This window comes from Mustela erminea, chromosome 16 (genome assembly GCF_009829155.1).
Source record: "Mustela erminea isolate mMusErm1 chromosome 16, mMusErm1.Pri, whole genome shotgun sequence".
Taxonomy (NCBI): Eukaryota; Metazoa; Chordata; class Mammalia; order Carnivora; family Mustelidae; genus Mustela; species Mustela erminea.
Window position 1 is genome coordinate 40,208,324 of NC_045629.1, and position 24,904 is coordinate 40,233,227.

General features: G+C 38.0%; 1 protein-coding gene across 1 annotated transcript; it reads right to left on the reverse strand.

Annotated features, from left to right (window-relative positions):
• Nucleotides 1-492: 492 nt before the first annotated feature.
• On the reverse strand, nt 493-24,640 carry TMEM64 (transmembrane protein 64). Its single transcript, XM_032316445.1, has 3 exons — nt 23,608-24,640; nt 9,059-9,214; nt 493-4,161 (listed from the first exon to the last, which is right to left on the reverse strand). Exons 1-3 carry the CDS (start codon nt 24,409-24,411, stop codon nt 3,970-3,972), a joined length of 1,152 nt encoding a protein of 383 aa, XP_032172336.1. The 5' UTR covers nt 24,412-24,640; the 3' UTR covers nt 493-3,969.
• Between the last annotated feature and the right edge of the window lie 264 nt (nt 24,641-24,904).

Here is a 24,904-nt window from a genome sequence, read left to right on the forward strand (position 1 = left end):
ATCACATTGGTGAAAGACTTTCATTATTATGAAGGCATTGTAAACATTACTGCAGCCTGGGGCAAATGACAAGATTTTTTGACAGATAGGCGGCAGTTCATGATTTAGCGGTATAAGGGGGGAAAAAAAATGGAAGGGGAAGTGGCAATGTTAGACATCAGAATCATCTCTCCAGAGGGCCTCTGCTATAACCGTAACCACGATCACCCTCATCTGGTGTCACCACCATTCCATCTTAGAAGCATGTCTTCCCTTCCTCCTATGCTCCCTCCCATGTCACACGTCTCCATATCCATCAAATTATAGAGGGAAAGAAAGAGAAGAAAGAAGGAAAATAAAATATCACCTTTTATTTTCTCAGGCACACAAGTGATCTGGGATGTCAATTATCAAGAGATTTTACTGATTCACCCTTTGAGTTATCTATTTTAAATCTTCAGCTACCATAGAAAATAGTTTGCAGCAATCACTTAGCAATTCCAAAGTACCAAGTTATAATTTAGTTGTGAAATAAATTAACAGTTAATGTTCAATATGCACAGTTACCAGAACTCCTGAGTTTCAAATATCCTGTGGAACGGGTGATTCCTCTCCCTTCTTTAAAGGCTTTTAAACTTAAAGAGATGACCTTCAAAAAAATATATCCTAAATAGCTGATTACAACAGAAATCAGCAATGTCCAACCTAAACACCAAATCCTGTTATTTTGACCATTGTTCTGAAACAAAATTTATCACCAAAGTCATCAACCCAGGTCGGTCTCACTGTCCCTGAGGTCCTCCTGAACCTTTCTTTTTCTCTGCAAACACCACTTGGATTTGAATAGCGTGCATTTACCATGCATTTAAGGACTGACCTGTATCATCCTAACACATACCTATCCCCTTTCTCAAGCATTCTAAAGCTAGTCCCACAAATAAGGACGTAAGTAAGCCATAGCACCTTCCCCAAGAACAGTCCAAATCAGCATTGCACATTAACACACACAGAAATGCTGGGACATGCTGGTGGCGAGACCATTGAGCTCAGTTACAGCAAGGTAAGTAAGAGTAACTACTGAACTGAACTTCTCAAGGAGGGAAATGTCTTAGAGTCATACATTTGACCCTACCAAAGGAAAGTCATCTTAGACAGGTTTGCAGTTGGTTATAAAGTACATAAAACAAGACTATGGCAGGCTCGGAACAAATCTACCCAGTCCCTTTTGAACACAAAGTAAAAACACGTGTTCTAATGACAGAGATTTGGTTCTATTATTTTCATAAACCAACGAGTACAGATTTCAAGTTATTTCACAAATCAGATGATCAAATGAAAATGGACGTGAAAGCACTTAGTAAATTATTATCTACACATTTTTAAAACGATGTGCTGTTTAAAAATAATTTACATGATAAAATTTGGCAAAGAGTAAACAAATCATTAACAATAAACCAAAAAAGTACGGAAAACTAAAAGAAAGGCCCAAAGAATTAAAAACAATATTATCTTTCATCATATTGAGAAATTAGGTATGTTGTATGATTTTTAAAATGTTCATAAAGCAACTTTATACTGCTGTTTGAAAAATCAAAACATTTTATTTTAAAAATATACACTCTAGAACTGGAGGCATTATTTGGGCAACATACAAGGATCTTGTTAAATTTGCTGCTGCCATAAATCTGGGATGCAAGCTTAAAGATGGAATGAATAAGGCATGGCAATGCTTCATACAGTTTATAGAGAACACATCCAAAATCCAGTAACCAAATTCAGCTATCAAACAGCATGAATATAATGGATTGTTGTTTACTTGGGAGGCTGGGAAATAATGAAGCAAAGGAAAATTGCAGCTTTAGATTAGTATTTTAGAAATAGCAAATCCATACTATTTTAAGTAAAAATGGATGATTTTATTATATAAAATTATGATTGGCAGAATACAGAAAAATTATTTCTCTTCTACCTTTACATATTTATTTTAAGTATGAAGTAAAATGCAACAATTGGAAGAACTCTTTACAAACTACTAAAAGGTATTCATTTGGTGAAATTATTCAAGTTACAAAATGCTAAGTAAATAAATGCACTTCAATAGACATGAAGTATAACACAAGTCTGAAAGTAGTGATCTTAAATGATTCCTTTAACAAAAACTTATCAAAAACAAGAAACACAAGAAAAATATTGTCAAGTTAGATAGAAAAGAATAAATCAAGCATATTGTTCATTGGGATTATTAAATTAAAATTATTTTAAAAATAAAAACAAGTAATTAGGATAAAAAAAGAATAAGAATATTCTAGTACTGTATTTTTTTTCTACCAAGGAAAGAAAGAAGGATTTGGAGGCCAATTAAGTACTGCAGACCCAGCTGCTTCTTGGATCATTTGCACTGAAGTCTTGGTATAGACATGTAAATGAACTTTTCTATTATCCAAAGGTGAGAAAACAGACATGATAAAGGTAAGGAAATCGATTACAGCTCCAATAAGGGAAAAAACTTATGCATTAAAATCAAATGCAATGTGTCTTTAACATAGGACTAGAATAATCTGCTCCCAAAGAATTCTTTTGCACTTTAGTGAATCAGGGCAAAGGTTTTACCCTCATGAAAGGGCAAATGGGAGTTCTCTGATAAGGTGGAATCTTCATAGCCAAAAAAGAGATACCAACCAGAAAATTTGCATTCGTATCTATAATCTGGGTTGTAAAAAAAAATTAGTCATCAAGTTCACAACTAAACCATTTTAAAAATCATAAGGTGATAGATGCATAATACATATGTCATATGAATCATATGCCAAATTATTGTATGATATACTCCTAAGTGCTATTAATAAATATACTCAATTCATGCTACAAGAGAAAGAATTGAGACTTAATTTCACATTTCAGAATTCCTGAGTCTTATCAGAGAAAAACAAGTACCAAAAAACAAACAAAATAAACCCACTTTATAGTAGGGCAAATAATACAAATTTGGGCATTAACAGTGTATTTCTAGTTTTAAAGCTGAAGACTATGGGGACAAATATATATGTAACTCAGTGGACTGATAAACATGATTTTAAAGCTTAGTTTTTTTAAAAGGCGATTTGATCAAACAAGGCCACCTGAGTGACATCTTCAATGATGGTAAATCCATCATTTTAAAGGATTAGATCTTTTATCTCAAAGCCTAATGATGAATATAAAAGGAAAAAGAAGTTTATTTTACTAAAACTTTTTAGTAAGACTGCAATGGGACAGCCCTTTGATGAAAGATCTGAGGAGAGTAAAGCCAATGTAATGGAATTAGAGCATGGGTTCTAATTTGAGCCACTGCCCAATAATTTCCCTTTTACTTTGCATATTCCACAGTGAAAATAAAAAGATATCTTAAGAGCACTTCAGTCCCACAATGTAGGATTTAAGCTTGTGTGAATAGGTGTAAATGGCCCTGCAATGATGCTTGCAAAAATACATTCAACTGAAAGTTAATGTCTATATTTTAACTCATAAGGAAAAGGGAAGCAAAGTGGTCCTACTTAAAAAACAAAGAAACACTATCTTTTCTGAAAAGGATAAAGAACATCTAAATAATATCATACATTTAAAATTACATACTCTTACTCATCATTTTAAGTAGGGAAGATGCTTACAACTTTTCATGGACTTTATAAATAAAGACACTAAGCAGAAAAATATTTGGGTTATTTCTCTGTTCATAAGTACCCAGAAAGAAAACAATTAAAAAACACTAAAGTGCAGACCTATAGGCCACAGAGGGCATAGTAAATGATAAAGAGGTGCAGCCCAAATTTGCATCTACATGTACACTCACATATCCAGAAAACAATTCTTCCTTTAAAAAAATTGTGCAATTTAAAAACTAGTCAGTTTTGTTTGTGCCGTATACAATTAGAACTTGTCTCTGCCCACTGGTAAGGTGACCACTAGACCTTGGACAGCACACTAGCTCTTGACAATCATACATTTCATCAGTCATACAATATTGATTCCACCTCCAGAAAACGTTAGGGTCCTCTTGTTGTAGAATGAAGAGCCACTGGTATTTGGTTGATTGCCTTTAACCAGAGAGGTTTTCAGTTCCATTTCACAAGCTACAATAGCTGCATTCAATTCCACTTGAGCTCGATGAACTACATAAAACATGAGGCCTATACTTATAATAATCTGTGAATAAAAATAAAACATTACAGTTAACAATATTTTACATGGGGGAAAAAGGGAGAAATAAACCCGGTAAATATTTAGCTTAGAAATATCTCAAATAGGATGTTTCTCAGATATGGTCAGGTAAGAATTTTAAATAGATTATACACAGTTGCCATCCATTCTTTCCTTGGCTTCGTCTATTGAGAGTAGAGGACTAAAATCTATAAGTCATCAACACAGGATATCAGGTTAACACAAGGCAAGCATACATCCCTTTTAGTCCATAAACATGATGTTTACTTGATACAAGTCAAATTTGTCTCTGTACCGAAAAGCTTCCTTCAAGGATTTAAAAAAAAAAAGTCTACAACAGAGGTCTGACAACTAAATCTTAATTTAATTAATGTACTATATCTTTGCATGACCATAAATGTCCACAGGTATTCCTAAGTCCACTTAGAGAGAAGCACTACCATTTGCAAATGAACTATCTGGTGCAGCTAAAATGTAAAATATCAAGAACCACTTAAAAAATGAAATGCCAATAAACTTCAAAATAAATTAACAAGAGACCATGAACATGAAATTGTTTGTGCTTAGGGAAAAACAAAACAAAGGAAAACATGGTGATTGAGAAAAAAAATGCCCATCAAAGAGATGCTAGAAAAAGCACTGACATGAAAGTCAGGTGCTAGTCTTGGTTTAGCCACTCAACTAGTCATGTGATTTCACATTGCTATGTGGGGCTTCTGCTACTCTCCAATAGGAAACTGTGGCCCCTCTTTATGTGTTAAGATGCTTTAACATTCTATATACAGTTCATTAAAATGTCTAGGCGGTACACATCTTCTAACTTCATTTGTAAATCAGTTCTTCAGAGTTTGGAGCAAATAGTCTGAGTGCAACAAGGTTAGAACAGGTGACCTTTAATGTCCCAGTAAGTTTCAAAGGCTGATCTATCCACAGTGACCCTAAGATATAATACTGTTTCAATTAAGCCTATGCATAATTTTAGCAGTTTTGTGGGAAAAATATTCTAAATATAAGCATTGAGGGTAGTGGGGGAAGGGCAGAGGCAGACATGTCATGCCGGGGGTGGATTAGAGAGGGGAATTTGGAACTTGTGAAAGGGAGGCACTAGTAAATGGGTATTCATTATGCCATAGAATTCTGAACAAATTAGGTATTTTAAAGGTGGGCCTTCAAATCTTGTGTTGGTTCTCTAACTATGTGAGCTCTCTTTAAAAAACAACCAAACAAACAAGATCTACTCACTGAAAACTCTCAGTCTGATACTTATCAGTGTTGTGATGACACCATGTGAAGTCATGGAAAGTACCTTAGAACTAACTTGGATGAGATGCTAAACTCTGCCTCAGACATGTTGAATTTGAGGTGCCGAACAGAGATCCAAAGCAATGCAGGGAATAGGTCCAAAGCTATGGAAAGAAGGCTGGGCTCAAGATGTGTATCAGGGAGTCCTTACACAAATAAACCTAACAGCAACCAACTCAGGAATAGGATTTGCTAAGGAGAAAAGTTTTCAGAGTAAGAACAGAAAGCTCAGGCTAGAATCATGAGGAACATCAATTCTGGGGTGAAAAGAGGAAGAGATACTGATAAATGAAACAGGCAAGCAGAAGAAAAAAAAAACAATCAAAATGGTAAGGGAAAAAAATGTTTTAAAAAGGCATGGTTAGCAGAATCTTAAGTTGCTAAGAAATCGAGCTAGATGAGAACTGGAAAGTGCATCTGATTTCAACAAAGTTGGTGATGACAGTCATAGAAAGTAGGCTTAGATCTTGCAGAAAAACTTCTCAGGTTCCCAGTGAGGGTGAACTAGCTACATCTCTACATGGGACTTTCCCCAGAGGCCCTTCTAGACCCAGGGCCTGGCAATTTGTACAGACTCTTTTCCCAACACACCACCTTGGTGTAAATGTGAAAACAAAAAACAAAACAAACAACAATAACAAAAAAAAACCCAAAAACCTGTTTTAGAAAGTTTCCCTATTAAAAAAAAGAATCAAAGACAAAAGGCATCTCTTCCACTATCCACTGGAGAACAAGCTGAGAGCGTGAGCCAAACACAGAGTGTTTAGTGGATTTCTTAGATGGAAACTGAGGGGTTCCCATTTGAAGGCTTCTGATTTTTCTGTTAAGCAAAAGAGATAATCTGTTGACACTGAAGAGGAACGTGGGGTTAGAAATCAAAATTGTGAGGAGCTGAGATAGGTTTGCAATAGTCATTGAGGCAATGGGGGAGTAGGAAACAGTTGGGCTACGGGGCAATGTTGAGAAACCAGCAGAAGGTTTGCAACGATGAATTAAATATTACCAATCTGGCTGTATGACTTCCTGAAAACAACAGGTGCAAAGCATATCAAAACTTGGACTCATCCAGGGTTTTGGTTGCTGGGTACACAGGAAAATACAGGGCATGGAAAAGAGTAACTGAATTGCGAATCCACAGAATCCAAGTTGGATTTTTGTACAAGAAGTAGTTGTGCCTTCCTCTGAACATCTATTTTGTATTTTTTTAATTGTATAGACACTGGGTTCTATTTAGGTGGCTATAAAGTTCAGACGCAGATTCATGGCTTATTTCTAGCAAATATGAGAAGCCTCGTGAACACACTTACTCTACTTTCACTTAAGCTTCATCCTTTTTCCTATGGACTTCCCCCTTCAGGATGACTTCTTTTTCCTCTTGTTTTATTCTCCTGTAAATCTTCTGCAAGCTGAATTAAATCTTTTCTGAAATATGCTAAGCTATAAAGTAACATCAGTAAATAAAACTGAGGCATAAATATGTCTTTACTTTTTTTGTTGTGATGGTTATTCTTGTTTTCATAAATGTCTGGGTTAAGAACTATTTGCCCTTTTCTCCCGTCTTGTATGCTAAACTTAAATTTGTCAGCTCAAACAAAGGGGTATGAAATCACTGGATTAAAAAGAAGATCCTACATTTTTAGAAGCACAACTGACAAATACATGAGGTATTTTGTTCTATTATAACTCTACCAATTATAGTTCAATAATTTACTAAGATGCTCAGAAATATAAAGTATCAAATAGTGAAAATATTAGGAAACCTACTAATAATGACAAATTCTAATGACTCAAGCATAATATAAGGGGGGAGAAATATATTTCAAATGGATTATTCATTTTCAGGAAACTAGAAAAACATAAAATATACTTAAATTTATACTTAAAAAAATCTGAGAATGCAGGGTATGTTAGAATCTTATAGTACCGCAAGGTAATTAAAAACATACATTATCACGTAACCATAATGTATAAAAAGTTTAATATGTGATTAACATACTACATCAATAAAAATAAACCAACTATAATAAAAACCCTAAACCTAGGGTTCTTTAGAATATGTCTGTGTGTGTGTGTATATAACTTTGTAGAAAAAAAGTAAAAAAAAAAAATTCCCTGAATATCAAAAATATTACAAAATTTTTCATAAAGCAAGCCATTTAATTGATAGCTTTATTTACAGTTCAATATAAATACTCCTGGGCTCACTCTGTTTACTGAACTTGTACTACATAAGCACAGAGAAAATCAACTCTGGCTTTATTTATCATAATATTTTTAATACAATATAGTACCTTAAAAGTGGAGAATGATACACTAAATTTCTAATACGGTATCATATATTTAATAACATAAATTAAAACTAACAAGTTAAGGGATCAATAAGATGTTGGCTATCTCAGTGTTATCTGCTCAGTAAACTATGTTTTGAGCATAGTTCACAGAGCCAACTCCGGTTGTTTATATCATGGTTCTACCCCTTGTAGCTATGACTTTACACAAATCGCCCTCCACTAGTGTGCTGATAAACTAGCTCGCAGAGATCAGAGGTAGGAATCTTGATTTGGAGCATCTGCCATTTTCCATGGTATAAATACCCTTGTCACGATCAATTTCAAGTTACCACTGCTGATGTCACTGAACACGAAGTTGGGAAGAGATGTATATACACAATAGGCTGGAGATAATAAAAATACATACCTTCTAGCCCTTTGGTAGGGATTAAAGGAGCTTAAATATATGGCATATAAAGATCTCAATAAGTTATTATCAGCATCTTACTAAGCCATCAAAAATTATGGTGATTTTATATATTGGTAAATCTCAGGAAGGACATGTAGCACAACCAAAGAAATGAGTTTTTTTAACTCTTCCTGTTACAACTTAAAGGTACTGAATAAATATGTCTACACAGCTGGATTTTTCTCTCTTATCAACATTTTTTTATATGTAATCATATGTACCCTAAACTATATTACAATTCGCATGGCAATAACAATTCATTACGCTAATCTTATTTGTAATGAGATTAATTTGTAATCTTATTTGTAATAATCAAATTTGTAAATTTGTAATGGAATACTTCAGATGGTTTTTATAAAGCAATACTTTCCAAAAATTATTTTGTTCTACATAAAATTGTACTGGAAAAAATTTACATTGCCAGCATAATACTCTTAAAAAATACCAATTGGAGAGTTTAATAACCTGAAGATAAGACAAAAACCCAACTCTATCAAATCTCACTAAAATTATATTCAGAAGCATAGTATTAACAATACTTCACAAAAACCCAAAATAGAGTGATGACTTTGAAAATCACTGCAAAAAGAACCTTATTTTTGTCATTCCCTTTTTAAAGAGAATTTTCAGAAGTACCAATTCAGTTCTATAAACTTCCATATATCTACACAATTAAAATGTAAATGTCAAAATATGAAGTATAATCAAAAGAACAAGGAAAGACATAAAAAGGAAAAATCTTCCTAAATTATTCTCAGTGAAATCTGTTTTAAATCAGTAATGCCACAGAAAAAGGAAATTAAAAAAAAAAAAAAAAGACAACCCTTGGCCTTAAACTCACCTGTAAACAAAAAACAAAATATCCACTAACACTCTGTTCTGCAATGACATCTTCCATTGTCCGCAGGGTGGTACCCAAGTAAGAATTCAGAAGCTGGGTAGGAAGCAGTCCAACCGAAGATGCCATCAGATAGTTGGGTAAGGAGAGATCAGTAATCTAGAAGAGTAGATTAAAGGAACTGATTCATTATCAAGTAAAATTTCAATTTTACATAAAACTGTGTGTACAAGTCTTGTTAGTAGTTTTTCCAAGGGAGCTGAAACATTTACAAAGCATTCCAATTTTCTTAAATGATTATAAAGGGAATACATGCACAATGTAGATTTAGAATGAAATTCGAGTGTAAAGAAAAAATTTAATATTCTATGATTCTACCACTGAAAGACAATATTTGTGACTCTTTTTTCTTCAATGTAAATAAAATGTGTACATTTTGTAAAAACAGTTTTGTAAGTCTTCCTTATGTTATTTAATAATCTTCATAAGCATACTTCAGTGGCAGTGTGGTTACCGGGCTTTGAAGCCAAATAACCCCATGATGGCATGTGAGTTCTGAGAATTCAGTGAACTACTGTGCATCCGAGCATCAGTTTTTTCATCTGTAAAATGAGGGTAATAACCAACCTTACACTGTTGTTGTCGAGATCAGAAATATTTGTACAATGTGTAGCAAATGAATAGCACATGACTGACACTCAGAAAGGATAGACATTATCATTATTATGCAATTATACTACCACTGTGTGGATCTAGCTCAATATAACCATTCTTCCGCTATAGAATATTTAAATTGCTTACTTGTTTGTCTATCTGTGATTATTTATTTATATTTTTATTATAAATTTTTAAAAAACTGATGAAAACCTTTGTATATTAACCTGTGTACGGGTGTCTAAAATATTCCAACAAAACTCCTCCTCTGTTATTCATATCCTTATGTGATCTTTTCCCCTAGAATGTGGTTTGGACCTGGTGCTTACTTAATAGCAAACAACCTCTAGCAGAAGTGAGGAGATGTTACCTTCAGTATCAGGTTACAAAAAGAGTAGAACTCCATCTCTCCCTACAGCAGACAAGCCATATCCTAAAGTAGCTTGATGGAGAATGCCGTGGGGCAAGGAACTAATGTCTTAGCCTACAGCTAGCCAAGACCTGCGGCCATGTGAGTAAGCCTGGAGGCAGATAATCCCTCATCCACATCTTATCTATAGTCCTGGCCACCACTTGATTGCAGGGTTTTGAGAAAACCTGAGTCAGAAGCACCTGGCTATGCTGCACAGAATTCCCAACCCAAAGAAAGTGGGAGCTAATAAATGCTTGCTTTTATTTTATTTATTTATTTTATTTTTTAAAGTCACTCAAGTTTTGGAGTGTAACACAGGAAGAAATGACTAATGCAATATGTATCTCCATTATTTTAGGACAGATCACTAGGAATAGAATTATTGGATCCAATAGTAAAGCCTGTTTTTCCAAAAAGTCCACACTGATTTATGTATCTATCAATACATAATCCATGAATGTGTGTTTCATCATACTCTTACCAACTCTAAGTATTAAATTTCAATCTTTCCTAGTCTGATGAAGCAAAAATGGCATTTCATGATTGTTTATCTTACACATTTTAATTTTTTATATTACTTTTAAATATACATTTTCTTATTTGCATTTCTTTATGGCTTTCCTTGTTCATGTTTGTCCATTTTTATTGGAATGTTAAATTTTTTAATTTATTTGTAAGAGTTCTATAAATAGTAAGGGCAACCTTTGTCTATTATACTTGGCAAATATTTCCCACTATTTACTATAATAATAATAATATAATATATATAATATATAATATAATAATAAAATATTATAGTATAATATAAATATATTCCGCTAAAATATTTTCCACTAATGTCCCTTATATTTTATGTTTTGACATACACATTTCAAAATTTTTATATAATCAAATATTACCAATCTTTTCCTCTGATTTTTTTCCTTTTTTTTTTTCTTTAGCTTTAGGTCTTTTTAGGTTTTTTTTTTTTAAGATTTTATTTATTTGTCACAAAGAGAGAGAGCACAAACAGGCAGAGTGGAGGCAGAGGCAGAGGAAGAAGGGCTCCCTGCTGAGCAAGGAACCCTGATGTGGGACTCAAACCTAAGACCTGGGATCACAGCTGGAGCTGAAGGGAGCCACTTGATCGACTGAGCCACCCAGGTGTCCCAGATCCTTTTTTTTTTTTTTTTTTTTAACGTGTATTTCTTTTCTGATTCTATTTTCCTTTTTAACATTTACCACTTATCCCTTCTGGAATTAAAGGTAAGGATATAGCCTATTCCTCCCCTTCTCCAAGAGCCAATTTCCCTAGCAATACTTACTGACTAATCAATAACTTCTCCTATGATTTGTGATGTTTACTTTGTTACAAATAAAGTAATTATATATAAAGAGTCTATCTGGGGCTCTAATAATCTCCACTGACATCTTAAATCTTGTATTGAAACCAAATTGTTGCAAAGACTATCAGTTAATATCTGACAAAGAATTCCCTATCCTGCAAATCCTTTCATTACTCTTCTTATAAAACTGCCATAACTATTCATACCTATTTGTTTTTAGAGATAAGTTTTAGGATCATTCTGTCACTCAAAAGAAAAAATCAGTACATTTTATATTGGGACTATGGTAAATTTTTAAATTAATCTGGACAGAACTGAAATCCCCACAATATTCAATATTCTTATCCAGAATGTATCTGTAATTACTCAAAATCTTTACATCTCTTACTAAGTTTGATGGTTTTATTTATATAATACATTTCTTATTCATGTACCTTTAAGCATTTGTGGTTTTGTTGTTGCTAGTGCTATTAATTTTGGAAAATAACTTTTCTATATATCCCCATCTAGGTTTACTAGTATGCAAGAAAATTATTGGACACTTTATTAAACTTTTTGGGGGGGCTGATGTTAAGATCCAGTATTTTAAGAGTAACCTACATGTAAGTCCTATTTTCAGTAAAGCTACATTCATCTCCACTCACAGATGATTAACTCGGGATACAGCACTGCTGGTTTGGAAAGAATACTACTGCGACTGGTTAACAATTTAACTCAGCAACTGTTGGCTCCAGACTGCCCATGCAAGATGTTCTGGTTGGTGCCTGCAAGAGACGGAAGGTAAGATACAACTCCTACCTCAAAGGGTTTACACACTGACAAAGACAGATCAACTACCTCAAAAACAGGCAGTAAGGGATTCTTGAGAAGGACTACGTGTGGAGTGTTAAAGAGTAATCAGGGATTAATATTAGCTGCAGGAATAGGGGCCAAAGGGCAAGCATGTGGAAAAAGAGGCATTTGAAATGGACTCTGAAAGCCAAATACAGGTTTGGCAAGCAGAGACAGGTGGGATGAGGAAGCTAAGGTGTTCTAAGAAGGGACTGAACAGGGACAATAGGGCACAGGATGTACCAGTGAGGTTGGCAATGGGGTCTGGATTGTTTAGAGCACACGCAAAGGAATCCTATACAGGACAAGGCCTTAGGGTGATACTTGTTAGGGGCCTGGGATGAAAAGGGAAACAAGTCTGTACCTAGTAGAAAAGCACTAGAGAGTCTAGTCAAGAAATGAGGTCAATGAGAGGAAGAAAGGCTCCTCTGTCAGTTTGGGGTAGTTATAGAAGGGGCCACTCTTTAAAATAAATATGTCAAAAGTATAAAATGAGTACATATGACAAAAAATGACTTATAAAAATTACTGCAGTTAATAATAAAACATTACAGGTTTTGGAGGCTGTTAATCTTTAAAGTAAATATTTCATTTCCAAAATGTCAGAATGCAAAGCTTCAGTCCATAGTCTTTAAATGTAATGAAATTTCTCCAAGTAAAACATAAAATTGACATTCACATGGAAATCAGGAATATCCAAATGGCGATATTAAGAACTGATCTCATAAATGTGAAATAACTCTACAACTCAACTCTTTAACAAGACCTTTGTCCAAAGGAGAAATCAAATATCACCAAACCTTTTATGACAGAACCTCATCCTAGGGAAAAAGCAAGTGTTACTGTTTATACATATGCCCTTTCTGAAAAGCTGTGTATCAAAAGAAAGTAAAAAACTAATTTTGGCTAACTGTTTTAAACACTTACACTGGAGTGTCCAGTAATTTAACCAGTACAGCAACACAATCACATACACACACATTTTTCAGCTAGTACTAACTTTATTAAGATAAACAGTTCCAAATTATTCCAATACACCACTTCCTGCATGCTAAGGTCCTATTCAGAAACTGTACCTGGCTCCATTCTTTGAAAAACGTAATAAATTTAGAATACTTATTCCCAAAAGACCTATCCAAGCTTCTCTTCCCAATAAGTTCTCACCCATCAACTTCTTAAAAATCTGTCTGCTTGTCCTTCTTGCTGCAAAGACATTAAATGTGAGCGTAGAATATTATCATTGGAGTTTCTGCCTACAACGTCCTGGGATCTTGGCTCAAGATTGTTTTCCTACTCCAAAGAACTCCTAGAAATCTCAGCCTACGATGTCATTGCTGCCTTGTTGCTCAGTCTCTGTGATCATAGAACTCGAGAAAGAGTTTCAGGGATGGTGTTACCTTGATTGCCATCCTCCCATGCTGTTAATACTCTAGAAGCACCATAGAGGCATATACATTCTCAGTCCTAGACGTACTGTGCTTTCCTTGGAGATGGAATTCATTTCTCTGGGCTGGTATGGGTTAATGTAGGACATGACCTTATACCAAATAAATCCTGAAAACAAAGAGCCCATTCAAGGGGCTGGGGGGGGGGGGGGCGACAAAAGAAGCCGAAGAAGAAGACAATGACGAAGAAGACGAAGAGAAAAAGAAAAGGAAAAATGCTTGACTCAGAAGAGCTAGAGCTGACTGATCTTTGGGGCAGACAGTAAGAGAACTTCTATCTTCAGACGGATCACTCAGATGCTCCCGAAACCCGAGGCCTGTTGTCCTCTACTGCACAGCACAAAATTCAGCTCACCAGGCAACCCCTCCACTTTCTGAGTTTCCAGCTGCTTATACAATGGCTTTACTGGATTTACTGGATTTAATTTAATCCACTAAGAAACTATGTAATTTTTACACAGAATACCTTGACATAGACCTAATGAAGAATATAAAGAGGATCTATCTGTGTTTAAAAGAACTCAGATTAAAAAAACAAAAAACAAACAAAAAACACACACACACACACACAAAAGAACTCGGATTTTATCCACAGTTTTATGAATCTAATATTAGTTTCAGCAAATTATACTTCCTAAATTTTCTTGGCTTATACAAAAACAATGCTGTTTTATTGACAAAATTGCAAATAAGGTAAATTCCAATTAAAAATATATTTAATAATATTATATAGAAAAAAAACCATGAATCCCCAAAATAATTTTTAAGAAAGGAATGGCAAAAGGAAATGAAAATGAGTACAGTTCAATCTTTTCATCTAATTACTACTTATTGATAAACTGCATATATACATATCCTCAAAATACTATTGATATTTCAGAAACAGTTGCAAATGGCAACTAGAGCTGACCCTTGAACACCACGGGTTTGAACCATGCAATTCCACTTACACATGGACAGTACACTCTGCACATGTATTTCTCTTATGATTTTCTTAATGGAATTTTCTTTTCTCTAGCTTATTTTATTGTAAGAAAACAGTAGGTAATGATATTTGTATACAATAACATACAAAATATTTGTGATTAACTGCTTATGCTATCAGTAAGGCTTCTGGTCAACACTAGGCTAAAGTTTTTTGGGGAGTAGATTTCTGACTGAGCAGGGGTATGGTGGGGGGTCAGTACCCAACCCCTGCATTGTTCTGAGGGTCAACTATAGTTTTCACTTCCAGAAATGTAAAAATTTCAAAACCAGTACAAGAAAAGACATTAACTGCCCATTTCCCCTTCCTTCACCTTCCCTCCCCAAAATACCTCTCCCCATGTCCCCAATCTCAGTTTCCCTAGTTAGACACCTCAGAAGTCAGTCACACAGCTCATTCTTCCCTCATTCCCACGTCTACTCATCTGCCCTGTCTTTCAATGCCACTTTCTAATACCTAAGAAATCTATACTGTCTATTCTGTTCCCAGTCAGTCTCTCCTCTCTAGTCTGGACACGGACAAGAGACCTACCTGCACTCACCACCTATGCTAAATCCTGGAGAAATCTTTTAAAAATCTAGATCTAATCCTGCTTAACTCTTACTTCTGCCATCAGAATACGGTTCAGGTTCACTTCCACAGGCAATGCGCTTCGTGACCCCAACTCTGATTTCCTCATGCTTCATGTCACATTACGTTCCAGGCACATCAAAATTCTCTTGTTCTTAGAACACTCCTTGCTCTCTTTTCCTTCTGGGCCTTTGCACAATGTTCCTTCTAGCAAGGAAACTCATATCCTTCCTCCCACTCCTCTTCCTTGGGCAAAAGTCCTAAACTTTCTTTTACTACTCAGTCATGGACATCTCTAGCAAAGCTTCCCTGAGCTCCCAGGTCTGCATTAAGAACAGCTTTCAGGTTGTCTGAGAGGACACTAGGCCGTGCCCATCCCCTTCACACTAGAGAGTAACTAAAGATTTCACCACCTGTTTGTCCTTCACCTCTTTCCCAGACTAAAAATTCTGTGAAGAAAAGGACCTCTCTTGTTCTTTATTGTCTTTAGCATGATGCTTACTATATATTATATGCTAAATACATACTCATTGGATGTGGACGATATAAACAACAAAACTGTTTATAAATGTTGAGACTTATAATAATTGTCAGTTTATAAACAGGTGAGGATGCCAAGTCCACTTGTAATCAGTTGTTCAGATATTGAGAACACCTTCCCCCACCCCCCAGAAGGAAAAAATCTTAGAAATGAAAATTACCAGCAAAATTTATGCCATACTATACCTAGAATGTTATTTCCACTAGACTGTAAGCTCCTTAAAGAATCTGGGACGAACTTTGCCTTGTTCATGGTTATAACTCTAGCATTTAGAACAGCAGTGGGTACAAATTCGGTAACCACCAGTTACTTATTAAGTGAATACTGAATGAAGACTAAAAGCATTTCCAGTAACCTCTAAGGTCAACCTAATGTCAAGGTTGAGACCCTCTGGCTAAGGAGCGACTGTGAAAGTACTAGGAAAAGTCTTGCTACTGGGGAGAGCAGATAAGGCAGAGGCTCGGAGAGAAGAGACCCACTCCAACAGCCAAGATGCTGCGATGTACAGGCTTCTACAGACAAAGATGGTTAGGTCAGTAAGTCTACCTACAAATTAGAGGCCATTTTCTTATATACAGACCTTTTCATTAGTTCAGTGTACCTAAATTAGGAACTGCTTTTGATGGTTAATAATTAGGGGGTCACTGATCCATCTGAGAATCTGATTAATACACACACACACACTAAACCTTTTCCCCAGAAAAGACACACACACACACACACTTCACTGAATATACTTTCTGGAACATAAATTTAAAAGATTTTATTTGTAGAGTTGAAAAACTATAGGCTAATTACTTTTACTCACCCCCCCCCCAAGAATTTATCAAATGCCTTCTATACATAAGACCCAGCAGGGAAAAAGATAAAAAAACAGAAAAACCATAGTTGACTGTATCCGTTTTACGTCATTCTATACCATTTGTAATGACCAAAATGCCCATTACATCCAGTAAAACGTGACAAGAATCATTTATAACATTTACTCACAATATTATATAAGGAAAACACAAGAATTCATTAATGTAAAGACTACAAAAATAAACATTAAAATGTTAATGATGGTTTTTTCTTTGTGCTTAACTGTATTTTTCCATTTTTACAATAAGCACTGCTAAACAAATACTGTTGAAATAAGTTTTAATAAAACCTATTTGCTCTTAAGGAATTTTTTAAAAATCTGGATAAGGGACAATAAGACATACTGTATGTATTATTAAGATACAGTAGGCTAAAAATACTGATTTGTGAATCGTAAGCCCACAGATGAGGCATGAAAAACACAGAAACTAATGAGATAACTGAAGGCGCATAAAGAAGGGTAAAGTTTTGAAGAAGTCATGGCCAGTTGGACTCAGTGGCACTGTGAGGCCTAAGGGTGTGGGCTGAGGTGGCATCACATTTGTTAACTTGGCCATCACATCTGCTCCTTCAGAGATAAGACTCCAAGGTCCTTCAAAACACACACTGATCTCTGTCTTGCTATTCTCTCCAAACTGTACCTGTGGCAGTGGATCAGTACACTTAAGAGTGAGAAGGAAGGACCGTCAGGTATGCTGTCACAGTGATAAGCACCATGACCCATCACCTATGTCTGACTCGATGTCTACAGCTATAATACAGAATAAGAGTTTAGGATGAGAAAACATTTTTATAAAACATACTATCACCAAACTGTTAAAAAAAAAGGGGGGGGATGTTAAATTGTTGCTCAGAACATTTGCCTTCTGAAAAGCAAACTATGAGACCTTGTCTCTCCCCTTATAAATAAGATGACTGAGGGGGCAGATCATTAAATGACTTCATCAAAGTCACACAGGAGCGGAGACAGAACTAGAGGCCCCCAACGAGTCCATGAGGCTAAGGCTTTACCATACTTGTGGTCTTATGATCACCAGCCTGTCAAAAACTTTAATTGTAAAATCAATTTCAGTTTGTGAACTAAACTACTAAAACTTTTCTTTCTCTTGATTACTCAGTGCAAACCTGAGGAAAATTCATTCCTTAAATAAGCTCCAAGTTCGTCTTTAATCACATTTTGCTGTCATTTAGTTAGTATATCAGTTTCATAGCTCCCTGCCCCTCCCCAAACCAACAGAAAATCTTTCAGTTGCTGTTTTTAACCTATTGTGGGCTCATAACAATAACTAAAGTAATTAATAGTTTGCTAACACATAATTCTTTAAAATGGTTCCACTGAAAAGAGAGCCAGGGTGATAGGGACAGGCCTTGCACTTTCAAATTTACTCATTTCTATTTTGTGTACATTCTACTCACAGTACCCATGTACTTACTGCTTTTGTTTTCAAAAAGATAATTTTGTTAAATACAAAGGTAAGTAAGCTATACAGGAGAGCTTAGCAGTTTTGGGCTTAAGGGCTGTTTTATTAGAGTCACTGCTGAAGTCCTAATGCAAACTTTTCCTATAGTACCAGGCAAGACATAGCCTAAGTTTTGCAGCCCATGGGGTTTCTGAAAAAGGAAAGGAAAAAGGGAAACCTGAATTTTCAAAGCTACAGACAAGATTTACTGTTTGAATCAGAAATATCCTGTCTGCTTCCTAGAATGCTGAGGATTAAAGTGAACACATCAAAGAGCATTTAGTAATTGAGGAATGGCAAGAGGCAGGGTACAGAAGTATCTATGCTGTGAGGGTTTGGAATTTATCCTGAGGGGAAAAGAAAACCCATTTGAGAGTTTCCTGCAGGGGAATAACAAGATCAGATTTACATATCAAAAAGAACTTTCTGGAGAGAGAAAAAAATGGAACTCCTTGGCTCAGAGGCAAGGAGACCAGGTGGGAGGCTGGCAGAGACACCTGAACCAGAGTGATGGCAGGGGGTCAAACAGACCTGTTCGGGAGTCAGGATCCATAGGGTGTGGATGATTCCTTGTGGGGGATGAGAGAGAAAGGAGGTAATCAAATGACAGTGTCATGAAGACTGCTACCAGACAGCCCAGTTCTAGCTCCTTCCAGGAATCTGCGTGACTCTTTTTAAACTCGTTCAGGCCAGTAAAAAGTGAGATGATTTCCAGATGAAAGCTTTAAAATTCACCACATCCCAGTAACCAAGTGAAAGACAGTGGCTCTGTCAGCCTGGATCCCAGGGTAAAAGGGATCTAACGCAAAGGTTCCCTGCCCCTTCCCCAAACCACGCTGAACCTGAATCTGTGTCAACAGGTAAGCAAACCTCTACTTCCCAGCTCATTGAGATTTAGGGGTTTCTACTACAGCATAACTTAACCTGTCCTGACTGGAGCTGTAAGAAATGCTCATCCTATGGGGCACCTGGGTGGCTCAGTGGGTTAAAGCCTCTACCGTCGGCTCAGGTCATGATCCCAGGGTCCTGGGATCGAGCCCCGCATCGGGCTCTCTGCTCAGTGAGGAGCCTGCTTCCTCCTCTCTCTCTCTGCCTGCCTCTCTGCCTGCTTGTGATCTCTGCCTGTCAAATAAATAAATAAAATCTTTAAAAAAAAAAAAAAAAAGAAATGCTCATCCTAGACGAGTGTCCAGATAAGAATAATACTGAGAAAAACGCACAAACTGTAAGTCTGTAAATCTGTCTTCATCGGCAGATGTCTTCACAGGCAGCTACAGGTACAAGATTACATTAAAAACAGCGAGATTTAACTACTTCCTAACCCAAAAAAACAGGTGCATTTTTTTTAAAGGAAAAAAATTTAAATATGTACTTGGAAAATTATATTTCTTATGATCTAATAATTGATACTATGAGATGTATGGACTTTTTTCTTATTTCAACAGTTTCAAAATCGGGTAGTGTCCATTTGCCTATCCCTTTTTAGAGCACATGGAAAAAGCAAAGAAATATGGTTAATAAAAGACACAAAGCAAAGGAGAGCCCCTTTCCTTCTATATTTTAACCTTTACAGTCATCTCCTGTGTCTAAAATGTAAACACCACTACATGCACCACTAATAATAATAATGACTGCTAACAATGGCAGAATTGACTATGTGCCAGGCAATACTTGAAGTCTTCACTACACCAGCTTTTTTTTTTAAGATTTTATTTATTTATTTGACAGAGCGAGAGATATCACAAGTAGGCAGAGAGGCAGGCAGAGAGAGGAAGGGAAGCAGGCTCCCTGCTGAGCAGAGAACCCGATGCGGGGCTCCATCCCCATGACCCAGCCTAAAGCAGAGGCTTTAACCCACTGAGCCACCCAGGTGCACCTACACCAGCTTATTTAACTCTCATAACTCAGCATGGACTAATCAAGGACTATTTCTAAAGCCTACGCCTCTCATGATCACTACACCTCACTTCCTCTTTAAGGTAACTCAGATAAACTTCTTTAATCAAGAGCATTACAAAAATGATTTTCTTTTTTTTTTCTTTTTTTTTTTTTTAAAGATTTCATTCATTCATTTGACAGACAGAGATCACAAGTAGGCAGAGACACAGGCAGAGAGGAGGCAGAGAGGAGGAAGCAGGCCCCCTGCCGAGCAGAGATGCGGGGCTGGATCCCAGGACCCTGAGATCATGACCTGAGCCGAAGGCAGAGGATTAACCCACTGAGCCACCCAGGTGCCCCCGAAAATGACTTCCTTAATGGAATAGAAGTGGGGTGGCGGGGAGATCTTTTAAAAGATGGGAAGAAAAGAAGAAAACATAAATATGCCTGGAAAGTGAGCAGCTGTGGGCAGTCAGAGGGGTATGGGGATAGAAAGGGTGGAGGTAGAATGAAGTTCTAGAGCAGAAAAGAGAAAGTCAGACTAAAACAAAAATCAGCCGAAACTAAGCTTTCTTTTCACCCACATACCCTGGGTGAATTTAGTAAACTGTTTTGGTTGAAAGAGCTAATAAGCAGATTGTTAAGAAGAAAAAAATAAAATGTAACAGACTCTGTTCACTGGCTCTACAAGCCACCCTACTTACAGCTATGAATACGAATATTAGTGTGACACATCTTATCAGCCCATCCTGCTGTCAAATCGCAGCTCCCATTTGCTAGGTAAGTGACCCCGAACAAGTCCCTGGAAGGCTAAGCCTCTGTTTCTTCCTCAGTAAAAGTTTCTTCCTAATAATGAGACCATTTTCCTTTTTTTTTTCCGTCTTTGCTCTTGACCCCACAGCACCAACTTGAGTTGCCTCTTGTCAAGTGCGGTTTCAACTATATAATTACCTTATTTCCAAGCACAAAGTAAAACTTCTAATTCACATATTTAATATGTTTAAAACATTTTTTAAAAACTGTCTCACTTATTTTTCATGATTTTATTCACTGATTTTAGAGAGAGAGGAGGGGAAGAGGGTGAGGGAGCAAGAATCAAGCAGATTCCCTGCTGAGTACGGGACAGGACATGGAGCTCGGGGCCAGGACGCTGAGATCAGGACCTGAGCCAAAACCCAAAAACTGAACACTTAACTGAATGAGCCACCCAGGCTCTCCAAAACTGTCTTATTTTTAATTAAACATATATAATGAGTCCTTACTATATATCCAGGACTACAGCAGCTATTAAATATACAATGGACTATGGTGAGTGCTGCGAACTGTGTGTAAACCTGGCGAGTCACAGACCTGTACCCCTGGGGATAAAAATACATTATATGTTTATTAAAAAAAAATTTGTTTTTAAATATACAATGAAGAAATAGAGCCATGGGTTGAGACCCTATCATCAAACCATAGTGCAGACTTCTACTTTATCATTTATTTAGTACCCAGGTGACCCTGGATAATAACAACGGTAATGGTGACCAAAAAGAACACATGTTTGTTAAGCCAGGCTCTACTGCAGGTATTTATCTTATGAAATTGTCTCAATGATCCTATGAAGTAGGTACCATTTCTCTTCCCATTTTGCAAATAAGGAGCTGACCAGAGAGGACAAGCAACCTGACCAAGGTCAATAGATTCGATGCAGAGAGTAGAGCACTAGTCCTATGCTCCACGCTGTTAAACAAGTCTACACTACATGCATAAATACATTCTGCAGAGCTGGTTTAAAGATTAGAAATAATATTTGGAAAGAACTTAGGTTAGTAAGCACACAGTAAGTGAACAAGAAAAGGCACAAGGATACAAGCTATACTGGAGAACAAAGCAAATATTCAGGTTCCTTAGTCCCAACTCTCTTCCAAAGTCTTAGAAAACTTGATCTATTTTACCCAAGGCTGGATCAAAGTTCATGTTTATACTTAATACTATAAGTTGTTGTGAAACGGAAAAATTTAAGACAAAAAACTACCAAACCACCATAAACACCAAAACTTCTACCTAAAAAGACAGTTATCTATTACCATGCCTCCATAAGCCTCATTCTAGTCGTTGCTGCTGTTGATTAATATCAACATGAGACTTGCAAAAGGCATTTAAAAGAAAGAAAAATTAAAAATTCTTAATTTCATCACAAAAATGGTAAGTTGGTAGAATTATTATTATTATTTTTTTAGATAAACTGCTAGTTTATTCAAATTGTTTATCCTGGTGGTTACAGCTTGTTAAAGTTATATATTGGTTTGAAAGCAATTCGTGGTGATAAAAATTATTCAAACTAATGAATAAGGAGATATTTGGGCTTTAAAAGGATACCACACTCCTAAAAATACCAATCTTTACCTTTTAGGAATCAGTGGTTGGAATTATTCTTAATACAAAACAAAACGAGAAAGTTTCTAAAGACTAACAATATTTTGAAAACAATACAATGTATCAGAATCACTAACATAATATACCTATTATGAAATGTTTATACACCTATATATGTATATATACATACATATATAGATGTACATACCTATATACCTATACCTATGGTTTTGAGCGCTGCATCTCTTTACTTCCATATCACAGTTTTATTTAAGTCAAGATGAAGGGCTGAGTTCCTGAAAATCGCTGTATGAACCCTTTGTAGTTTACAATCATTGACTCTGGGGAACTCAGTAATCTAGTTCAATGCCTTCGCCTTAGAAAAGAGGAAAGCAAGGACACATAGGGTTAATGATGTAGTCCAAAGACAAGAAGTTTGTAAAGACCTCATTCCCTTCTTCCAGGCAGATGGTCTCTTCCACTAGCAGTATTTCTACTCCTCAATCAGTTGCAATGAGCTAGAGAAAATTAAATAAATAAATAATACAAGGCAAAAAAGTGTAGAAGGTGTGTATAAAGAAAAATATATGCTTACTAAGCAAAAGATTATCTGTCCTATTTTGTTTTATTCCCTACCTAATGATTTCAAATTGCAGTTCCTCCAAAGAAAAATAAACAGGAGGATTTCCCCCTTTTGCACTGTATTAAAGCAAATTACTTTGTGAAGAACAGGCCTATTAAAGTTTTAGGAGACTATAATATGGAGTCGGGAGCTACCCCTTCCACTGTTTACCCAAACACTTCCTTCAGCCCCATGTCGTTAAAAACTTGAGTTAAAACCTTGGATGCATTTTTTGCAGGCGAGAGAGCTAGGAATGTGAAGCCTTCACTCCCCGACTGTTGCCAAAGCTGCTACAGAAATAAGATGACAAATGTTTAAAACGGACATTTTCATCCATCTCCCCTCAAAGTTAAAAGGGCTCTTCATATTTAGTCACACTCATATGCCAAAAAAGAGTAGTTCTTTCTCTACCACGTCTGAGGCCCCGACTTAAGATTTGTTTTATTTGTATGAGATTTCTCAGCGTGCGACACAAAGTGATTCTAACTCCTGTTGTCAATGTCACTTCTCTGCTGGCATGTATCTGATGGAGCGCCCTCCCAGGACCGTCACAAGACCGCTGGAAACAGTCTTGGAAAGGGATGGGGGACAGAGGGACACCACTCACCGAGAACACTGCATTCTGAAGCCCAAAAGGTATGGGGGTCAGTCTGGCCAGCGCCACCACTTTCAGGCCGCTTCCTCCCTCCACGACGCGAATAACGGCGCTCAGTTTCTCGCTGCTCTGGATCCTGGCGGCCACCCAGGCAGTGAGCAGCCGCTTGCAGACCACATGGGCGATGAAGGTGCCGATGAGGACGCCCACCACCATCAGTCCCATGCCCAGCACGAAGCCGTACAGGTAGCCGGCGGCCACGTTGAGCACGATGTAGCCCCAACCGCAGGGGAACGAAACCACGATGAAGCCCACGACGAAGAGCAGGACTCCGAGCAGCGAGTCGAGGCTCTCCACCCAGAGCAGGAGGTGCTGTAGGTAGCGGCGGACCAGGGCCAGGGAAGCGAAGCACAGCGCGAACAGCACACACACCAGCACGAGGCTCCGGCACCAACAGGTGCTGCCGAGGCAGCAGCAGCGCCAGTTTCTCACCTCCGCCACGCCGACCACCACGCTGCCGCCGCCGCCGCCGCCGCTCCCGGGGCAGCCCGCCAAGGCCCCGCCCGGCGCCGGCAGCTCCGAGGCCGCGGGCGGACCGTGGCGCTCCAGATAGGCGCCGAGCAGAGCGCCCGAGGCAGCAGCCGCCGCCGCCGCCGCGCTCGCCCCGCCTCCGCGGGGGAGGCGATCGGCCGCGTCGTCCCCGCCCGCTGCCCGCGGCAGGGCCCAGCGGGCCGGCGGCTCGGTTCGGCCCTGGAGGGCGGCGTGCTGCAGGAGCCGGGGGAGTGCCTGGAGCAGGCTCCCGCCAGGACTCCACATGCCTCGGCCGGCGCGGGCCCTCAGCCAGCCAGCCCCTCCGCCGCGGCGCCTATCAGGCAGCGGCCCTTCATGGCGCCCGGTACGCCCTGCCTCGACTCCCTGCGTCCGCTCGGGGGGCAGGAGAGGGCTCGGGGTAAGGGCGAGGACTCAGAGGCGGAGGGACGGGTCCGACCGAGAGTGAGAAAACTCTGGACCCAGCACCGGCCGGGCCCGCCCCTTTTCGGCCAGAGGGGGTGGGGGCATCGGCGCGGGGGCGGGGCCTAGCGTGAGCGGCATTCTGGCCCCGCCCCCCCGACGCACAGTCGGGCAAGCGGCGGGGATGGTGAGGAGGGGGCCGGTGGCGGCCGCGGGGGCGGTCTTGCGCTGGGGCTGCTGAGAGGAGTTGCTGGGAGGAGAGAAGAATCCGAGGGGACGCAGGTACGGGAGAGGGAAAGAGGTGTCAGCGAAGAAGTAGAGAGTGCGGTGAGGGGCTGGGACCAGGCGCGCTCCCGAC